The sequence below is a fragment of the Poromitra crassiceps genome, assembly GCF_964638095.1.
Source record: "Poromitra crassiceps genome assembly, chromosome: 14".
NCBI lineage: Eukaryota > Metazoa > Chordata > Actinopteri > Beryciformes > Melamphaidae > Poromitra > Poromitra crassiceps.
In genome coordinates, this window is record NC_139633.1 from 41970022 (window position 1) to 41980126 (window position 10105).

Below are 10105 nucleotides of genomic sequence, written 5' to 3' on the forward strand. Positions count from 1 at the left end.
GCCAGTGGTCGTGCTATGCAGCGAGTAAGTGGTACTGCGAGTACCACTTCATATAGCAACGTCACTCCCAACTCTCTCTCTTTGCCCCTCTCTCTCTCTCTCTCTCTCTCACTCGAAGCACAAGAGCAGAGTGCGAGGGCAGTGTAGACGGTCAGATCAGTTAGCATGGGCACCAAATGAAAACTGGCTGCGCTCATATAACGACTTTTAAAGCTGGAACCAAGCTAACCCATGACCTACTGAATCGTGGGTGACCATAAAACATTTCACTTGGAGGAGCAAAAGCCAAAAAGAACAACAGGAGGGTGGGCAGGGGATTTCATTTTCGTTTTCCCCCCTTTTATATAAGGCTGGATTCACACAGGATCCGTCGCTCGCATTGGTTCCCCCGCGCTTCATTCATAGAGACACTGCATGAAATAAGCCACGCCCATCACGGGGGAAAAGTTCCGTTCACTTCCACACACCAGCGTCATTTTCCTTGAATTAAACATAGCTAAAAGCTGTTGTGTGGTGGGGCTGCGCAGACAACAAATGTAAAAAATCGCCAGTTAAAGTTTTTTTGTACTCCTGAGCAAAACAAGGAAGCCATTGAGAATTGGCGAGAAGAAAAATGTGGATCTAGCTGTCAAGGAGGTAAGTTGGAGTGTTCATCTTCCGTATATACAATCTTTTTGTGCAACACGCAACCATGCACGCGACATAGGAGAACGCCAGGATTGGAGGGGGGGTTTCTGTTTCCCCCCGTCTTGGGCATGGTTTCTGAATGATGACGCGTTACTAGGGATGGGCATTTTAAGCAATTTAAATACTCGAGTACTCTCCTTATATTATGAACGAGTGCTTGAGCACTCGCGCGCGCGCGCGGGGGGGGGGGGTGGGTGTCTGTGTGATTACTATGGTAATGAGTGAGCAGGGGTAATTTGCTGTATATGGGGCTGTTCACACATAACGTTTGCATTTTTGCATGGAAAAAGCTCTACCTGGAGCATTTTTTGTCAATATCACAGTCAGTCCCTCTGACTGTGATATTAGGTGACGCTAAGCGAACATCTAAAGCCTACCTCAGACAGTATCTCCGATGGTTGATGGATGGCATTAGCGCTTTGGAGCAGACAAGTTGTAAAACAAGCGAATGCATTTCCAATAGCCTACATGTCCATTGTCCAGCAATGTCAGGTTATTATCCAGTATCATCCATTTTACTTTATGATCACTGTTACACTAACGTAAATCCACGGATTACAAGGTCCGGTGTTCTGCCAAAAAGTGAAAACTGACCAGTGTGATTAACGTTACAGCTGCAGCTGAATAGTGATCACCATGAAGCGATTGTCTCCCAAAAAGTGATTCTTTCTCCACATTTCTTGTGACTACCGTTATGGGAAACGACAGTGTAGTCAGTAAACTAGTGTTAGTGCAAAGTTTTGAATGAGTTTTATCGGGCGTGCGCTATGAAGAAGCGTGCTTCTCATTCGGGAGAATATCTCCAACCACCATATTCGGGATGAGCTGGAAAACTTCCGGTTAAAACTTTCAAAATAATGTTACTTAAACAAAAGTAAATAGCTTATTGATGCACGTTGGAGGAGAAAAGGTATTTCAACGAATGAAGCAGCAAACCTTGTATCAAAATACTCGTTGTGATGTTATATGGCGTGAAACTGTGGCTGTAACGCATTACTCAAAATAAGGTTACGTTACAATAAGCGTTTTATTTTGAAAGCAACAAAGCGGACGATGTACTTGTACATTCTGGCTGACTTGACGCCCGTGCAGTTCATGCTGCCAGATCCACATGACGATGCGTGCGTAGATCTTCTAGACCATTTTTAAAGGGGTGGGGAGTGGGGCGAGTACCCGAACAGCAGAAACGTTACTCGACTACTGACGTTATGAACGAGTACTTGAGTACCCGAGTACTCGCGCCCATCCCTACGCGTTACGCAGTGTCTCTATAGTCAATGGGGGTCTGTCAGGCTACGGTAGTGGCCGACTCAGTGGCCTAAGGATTAGTGTGTGTGTGTGTGTGTTCATGTGTGTGTGTGTGTGTTCATGTGTGTGTGTGTGTGTTCATGTGTGTGTGTTCATGTGTGTGTGTTCGTGCGGGTGTGTGCGTACAGGAGAACCGGCGTCTGGAGGAGGAGGTGAACCTGCTGAAGGTCAAGCTGAGTGAAGCAGAGAGCTCAGTGAGCAGAGTGCAGAGAGACCTGGACCAGCTGCTGCATGACAAGGTAGGTCCCACACACACACACACACACACACACACACACACACACACACACACGCGCGCGCGCACACACATGCACACACACTAAAGGGCCCTAAGTCACTATAGCTAGACTCTTCTCCTCTGTAGTTCCCCGGTGGTGGAACGACTTAGCAAACATCATCTGATCTGCTGTCTCTCTCTATCTTTAAGAAGAGACTCCAGACCCTGCAGCTCTTTCACCAACACCTTCACACCTGATGAGCATGAATGATGAAAGGATGAAAAGGCGATGATAGATGTACATGAATGTTAATTGCATGATGATGAATAAATCCTCTGCACTCTGTGCTGCCTGGTGACACCTGGGTCCATTCAGACTCAAGCTTGGCCTCATGGCACTTAGTCATGTTGTTGTCTTCTATCTAGATCAGGGGTGGGCAATTATTTTTCATGGGGGGCCACATGAGAAACCCAGATTGTTGCCGGGGGCCGAACAAATATTGTCATGCCGTAACCCAGGAATGGGTAACTTTGATGATAGAGAGGGCCACAAAAAAATTCCTCGCTACCAGGTTTTGCTGAGGGCTGAACGGCGCCAGCGCGAACAATTTGGTGCATTTGAAGCCAGGTTTAGAGGAATAACTTATTTTAAATTAACAGTTGTGATGTCATTATTCAGTCTTAACCACCAATATTTGATCCCTTTCTCATTCACTCCTATGTCACCACCTGCTCTCAGGGCTTGAAATTAACTTTTTTCACCACCTGCCAATATGGCTGCTAGATTTTAAAGTTACCAGCCAATTAGAATTTCCACTAGCTGAAATGTTTTTCTTGAAATAAATCAGAATATGAGTGGGTTAATTTAAGCATAAGTATCAGTAAGTGTCCCGGGATGATCAAAGCCTGTGTTGAGGGTCACACGAACAAAAATGCAGTCTTGAAGCTAAATAAATCCAAAACCAATGAGTTATTTGAGTTATTTAAATTTCTACTTCAATGTAGCCTTTTAGTCATAAAGATTATTGAAAGATTCCATATTCCAGACTGAAATGCTATAACAGAAGTGGAGTATTGGCCAGAATATGACATGAACATTTGGACACTTATTCAGCGGGTATCTTGCATGTTGCGTTCAGGTGCACTATGTGTGTAAAAAAAAAAGATTCCATCGCGGGCCACACAGGTGGCGCCCGCGGGCTGCATCCGGCCCGCGGGCCGTATTTTGCCCATGTGTGGACTAGATCATTGCTTGTGTTGTATAAAGCTCAGATGTACGTCTGCTAAGTGAAATTGTAACATTGTAAATGATTTGATTTTGCTTTTTAATGTGAATGCGTTGCATTACAGAATTTATAACTAATTTTATTACACGAGAATGAGAGAAATGCTTGAAATTCAGGCCTTGTGTAGCCATGTAACAGGCCAACCTTATAGCATGGCGCTATCACTCAACACTGTGTACGTACACTAAAGTGCTAGCATAGAGCTGCTATCACTCAACATTGTGCATGCTAAACTGTTAGCATGGTGCTGCTGTCACTCAACAGTGTATGTGTAACGGCGTTGCGTAGGTGGTACTTGCAGCAACCCATGTTAAGGGCAGTCTGAACTGGTCTGAACTGCCCTCTGGAACACACAGCGCATCAACACAGAAAATAGTTTTGCTAATTACTATCTAATTACTGACAGATGGAATTTCCTATTTTACACACACACACACACACACACACACGCGCGCACACACACACACTCACACACACTTTCATCAATCATTCATCCACCCTGACTACAAGGCTCACTGCTCAGACGAGTCACCTACACCACCGTGTGTGTGTGTGTGTGTGTGTGTGTGTGTGCGTGTGCGTGCGCCTGTGTGTGTGTGTGTGGTGTTCAAGTCAAACCGCTCTTCGTCATTGTCCAGTCATCTTGGTCTCTCGTCCTCTCTGCTCTGACTCTGCTGTACGTTTTTTATGTGTGTTTTAAATTTGGACCAATGCGCTGTGTAGTTGTGGTTGATTTATTTTAGACCAATGAGCTGTCTTCTTGTGTTTGATTGACAGTTCGGCGGTTTGGACCCAGCCGGCGCTGCACTGAACCACGAGGAGCGCTTCTCCGAAATCATCAAGGAGTACGAACTGCAGTGCCGGGTAGGGGCGTGTGTGTGTGTTTTCAGTTTTCCATGGACACTGTTTTATTCATATAGCTATAGTTTTTTAAACTTGTATAGTCTAAAATAAAAATGCTTATAGTAATAAAGTGTATTATAACACTAAAAACCCTCATCCTACCAACATATTTAACAGACAAGGACTGCCAACTGGGGTCTACTGTATGTGGACCCCGAGAATAACCTACTGTAAGAAACAACCATCAACGTCCAATGTTTTATTTGTTCTCAAAACATTATTACATTTGACAGTATGTCATTTGACAGTATGTCATTTGACAGTATGTCATTTGACAGTATGTCATTGTCATCCGGGGGAAGGGGGGGGAAATATATACAGTGAAATAAATGGTATGGTAATAAATGATAATATTTCTGACTTTGAACATCTTGTTACCTTAGGAAGAGCACATGAGAAAATGTCTGCTGCAGCTATGTCTGTCTCCTTCAAAAAGACTGAACCCTAATAGTGTGTAGGGATGTCACAATGCTAGAATAGCCCCTTAACCCCTTAGTATTGATGCTTAGTATTGATACTTAGTATTGATACTTATCATTACTACCGATACAACCTTAATAGTGTGTGATACTGAGGGTGTGTTCGTGAATCCAATCTGACGCTCGACACTCTGATGAGAGTATGACTGTTCAAAGAAGCACAACGTGCTCTTTCTGTATGAATTAACGAACAGGTCATAAGTTTTAGAAACACAGGCTACTAGCTAGCAGTTAGCTAACTGCTACACATACAAACAGCTCACTCTTCTCTGCTCAGCTCCTCTCCTCCCTTCTCTTCTCTTCCTCTTGTTATTTTTAAAGTAGAGCTGAAATGGCATTTCCAGGATATGTGATTCCTGATTCCGTATTCCGGGTAAAACAGAGGTGGAGGAGTTTGATTTGACCGTTGGAAAGTAGGCGTGTCTGGCATGAGGGACTGGAGTTGCTCTGTGCCTCGGCGCAGAGTGAGACAGCACGCCGCACTGCAAAATAATGTCTTTTACCGGACAAATCTGAAACCTACCGGTCATGTTTCAATAACAGTCTATGAACAAGCACAATATAAGGTACATACAGCTCTGTGTGCTGCCTGCTGGCTGGCTGGTGCACTGCACCCTGCCCCAGAGCAGAGGCCTGGGCGGTTGGCTCCCTCCTGCTTCTCCCCGAGGCAGAGTGCTGGCTGCCCTCCTTCGAACGTGTTACGAGCCGCGCTAAATAGCGATATTCCTGGAGTGCGAGTTAACGCATTCTACATTAAATGAAGACATTACCATTATTTTATGTTTGTTACATACTTATTGCTAGCATCTTTGACACGCCCTGGTGGTCATGCCCTCGACGGACCTCCGCTTAAAAAACTCTCCCAGAGGGGGTGGGGCGGGGCAAGTCCATGGAGACACTTAAAGGAACACTCCGGCCATTTTCAATAACTGTCAAACTATTCATCATTCATCTAGTTTGACAGTTATTGAGAGTTGATTTGAGTTAATGAGTTATTCATTTGAGTTAGTGTGGACCAGTGATGTCACTGGTCCACACTTTAACACTCAATAACTGTCAAATTAAATGACAGACTTCAAAACAGTTTACAGTTTTCTGATATACTACTGATGTTCTAATGATACAAAGCTGGTTGAAAATGGCCGGAGTGTTCCTTTAAAAACAAAGCAGGCCTGTCTAAAGGTTTTAAAATTGTCAAAATCTAAGAAATTAGCTTCTTTAAAATGTTACAGATATGAGCGGAGATGGGTTTTTTGTCGAAGATCTTTAGGGCTTTCTTAAAAAGAGATTCAATCGGCTTAAGAGCTGTTTTACAAGCCAAAGACCAGCTGGTTAGGCAGTAGTCGATGTGGGATCATAGAGTGTAAGAACATCAAGGCTGAAAGCTTGTTTCCAGTGTAGACTGTTGGCTGGTGCTGGTGCTGTTACTGACTCCTCTCTCATGTCTCCCTGTGTGCTCAATAGAAAGTCAAGGTGAGCAGAGCCATATCAGTGTGTTGATGTATGTAATAATATAATAATGATATATCATATATTATTCATACATCATAATATTATAACATATATTAATATTCCCATATCACACTTTTATAAACACAAACACTGTAGTTTTTGCTGTCATTTCTTATGAGTTGAAATAAAACATCTAAGACTTCTTCTATTTACCCAAAAGGCGTATTTCTCTCAAATTCTGTTCACAAATTTGTCTACATCCACGTTAGAGAGCATTTCTCCTTTGCCAAGATAATCCTGCCACATGCGTGCAGACATGTGCAGTTCTATCACCAGATTCTGGTCTTCAAAAATCCATATTTGTAGCCCTACTCGTGTGAGATCCATAGGTCAGTGCCCAATAGAGTCCCGCACGGATTACGTATTTTTGTAGTCGGAACGCTACGTAGGCAGAAACAGTGAAGAAGAAGTTCTTCACTGTTTCTGCCTATGGGATTTTTGAATGGGTTTTTGGTGCGATGCTTCAAATAAGGTCTCTGGGCAACGCAAGCTTATTCAAATGCGAACCAGTGTTCAGCCAGATAATCTTCACACATGAGGACCACTTTCATGAGTTTTGAAGCGTAAATGCGAGCCCTAGAAGTAAAAAGCTCATGCTAAGCTATTTCAGAACTACACACAGTGTCGCATAGGCTTCCCCGTCACGTCACCACAGCCACTTCAACCTAGAGTGTTGTTGATGTGTGTGCTGCTGTGCACTGATTACCCCGGGCTGAACCAGGTGAGGGAAAGAGAATTTCCGTGTTCGTCCTTTGAAGTGATATCGTTATTGACGTATACTATCCCCGTCGACTCAACAGTGTAGTCTCATTTAGCCGTTTGCTAGCTAGCCGCCCTTTTACCGGCACGTAAAAGCTTCAAAACTCATAAAAGTGGTCCTCATTTGTGAAGATTATCCTGCTGAACACTGGTTCGCGTTTGAATAAGCTTGCGTTAACCACAGAACTCATTTGAAGCATCGCGCCAAAAACCCATTCAAAAATCCCATAGGCAAAAACAGTGAAGAAGGAAGTGTTAGCATCCATGTTTTCTGGACTCATTCCTGAGGCTCTCTATAAACAACTTTTTTCAAGATCAAACTGCACATTTTTGAGTGCCCTTTTAACTCATTCCCTGCCAGGGTTTCTGACCATTCTCACTGATTTTCTGGGACCTACAGAATATCTTCTTCTGTGACTATGTTGTAAACACTCAATATATCAAAAGAAAGAAGGGAGCCTCTACTTGATGAAAAAAAGTTTTTCTGCCTTATTCCGTTCTTTAGTTATTGAGACTTGAATGTAGGTCGTTTTCACCGAAAACGCCCGTCTTATCACCAGAAAGCCCAGAAAAATGCCTTTTTGTGCAGCAGAGTGACGGAGAGATTCACCCCGCTCAGAGAGTGGACGTGGTGGGTCGCACTCATCTTTCCCGGGGGGCGGCGGCTTCTGTAGCTCGATGTGTGGATGTCTGGGGGCATATTTAAAGTCTTTCTGATTCTGAAATTTGATGGCTGAAATGATGTGAGGGTTCAAAAAGCGGATTACTAATCTACCTGACAGGAGAAGTGATTCGTGTACATTTACCAGCGTCTGGTGAAAACAATCCTTCAGCTTTGAGTGCCTGGCACGAGTCCGTCTTGACAACGCGTGGAGCTCAGGATAAAGCTGCTCGATGCAGCGCTTTGAGGCACCAGGCTGAAGGTGTTTTATGGAGCTTTTTCCTGAAGAGAGAGTGTTGCTTTTTCCGCTGGCTGGTTTTGTAGGACAATAACTGTGGCTTCTGGGCAACTTTAGGAGTGAAGTAGCACTTCATAAAGAGCGCCATCTATCGCATGCCGGTGAAAAACACGTCAATGGCAGAGAATGAGTTAAGGTCCTTACACACCGGCTGCGCGTTTTTCTCTCCATGCGACTAATTTGCACGTCAATATTTTCCCAACCTATCCAGTCAATGCAACCGTGCATACAATGGAACAGTTTCGCTGAGCGATTTTGCGGCTTTTATTTTTGTGGACCAAGGTCGATTTTTCGGAAATTTGCTTCCGACCTATATAAATCTGTTGCTGTGAATAGTCAGGCGGGTCAAAATTCACTGCGCCATGTTGTGCTGTTTATTCGCATCGTTCTTTGTGTGTAACGGCCGTTTTTGCGTGCAGGCCAAGGCACACCTGTGCAATAACGTCTAATCAGCATCTGGATATGTCACACCTGTCAGGTGGATGGATGCTCTTGTAAAGCAGAAGTGCTCAGTAACACAGAACACCATTTGAGAGAAATAAGCCTTTTTTTATGCCTCCGCCGGCGAAGCCAGGCCGAAGGCATTATGGATCCGGGTTGTCCGTCCGTACGGCCGGCCGTCCGTACGTACGTCCGTACGGATGTTTGTTAACGCGATATCTGAGGAACGCCTTGACGGAATTTCATCAGATTCGCCTTAAACATTCACTTAGGCTCAAGGATGATCTGATTAGATTTTGGTGGTCAAAGGTCAAAGGTCAAGGTCACTGTGACCTCTCGAACGCCATTTTCAAGCTTGTTAACGCGATATCTGAGGAACGCCTTGACGGAATTTCTTCAGATTCGCCTTAAACATTCACTTAGGCTCAACGATGATCTGATTAGATTTTGGTGGTCAAAGGTCAAAGGTCAAGGTCACTGTGACCTCTCGAACGCCATTTTCAAGCTTGTTAACGCGATATCTGAGGAACGCCTGGACGGAATTTCATCAGATTCGCCTTAAACATTCACTTAGGCTCAAGGATGATCTGATTACATTTTGGTGGTCAAAGGTCAAAGGTCAAGGTCACTGTGACCTCTCGAACGCCATTTTCAAGCTTGTTAACGCGATATCTGAGGAACGCCTGGACGGAATTTCATCAGATTCACCTTAAACATTGACTTAGGCTCAAGGATGATCTGATTAGATTTTGGTGGTCAAAGGTCAAAGGTCAAGGTCACTGTGACCTCTCGAACACCATTTTCAAGCTTGTTAACGCGATATCTGAGGAACGCCTGGACGGAATTTCATCAGATTTGCCTTAAACATTCACTTAGGCTCAAGGATGATCTGATTAGATTTTGGTGGTCAAAGGTCAAAGGTCAAGGTCACTGTGACCTCTCCAACGCCATTTTCAAGCTTGTTAACGCGATATCTGAGGAACGCCTGGACGGAATTTCATCACATTCACCTTAAACATTCAATTAGGCTCAAGGATGATCTGATTAGATTTTGGTGGTCAAAGGTCAAAGGTCAAGGTCACTGTGACCTAACAAATGCCATTTTCAAGCTCGGTAACGCCATATCTCAGTAACACCTTGACTAAATTTCTTCACATTTGGCTCAAATATCCAATTCTGCAAAGAAACGCCTTGATGCAATTTCTTCCAATTTGGCTCCAACATCCACTTGGACTCAAGAATGAACTAATGGCGGAGGCATAAGTCCGCGTTGCGGTCGTTCTAGTTTTAGCATAGAAAAAGTCTTAGATCTTTTTGGTCAATGAATGAAAAATTGAAACAAAAGTGTTTTGTTTATATTTTTGTTCAGTACACATTGCTGTGAAGGTGATTCCTCTGGTGTGTTATATATATACAGTCAATGGGTTTGTGTGTGATGCTCCGCTCCATCTGCAGCCAGGCAGCAGGTGGTACTGCCTCAGGCTCAGCTGTGAGAGTTATGATGAACAGCGCCATCAGCTGGTCTCTGCCGGTCACTGCCAGTCAGTTTAACAC

General features: G+C 44.0%; 1 protein-coding gene across 1 annotated transcript in view; it reads left to right on the forward strand.

Moving 5' to 3' along the window:
- ninl (ninein-like) overlaps positions 1-10105 on the forward strand; it is a gene marked incomplete at both ends in the record, with an annotated part of 124172 nt that overhangs the window by 60083 nt on the left and 53984 nt on the right. Inside the window, 2 exons of the mRNA XM_083650792.1 lie at positions 2124-2234; positions 4276-4362. Coding sequence (XP_083506918.1) covers positions 2124-2234; positions 4276-4362 — 198 coding nt within the window. The remainder of the gene's footprint in view (positions 1-2123; positions 2235-4275; positions 4363-10105) is intronic.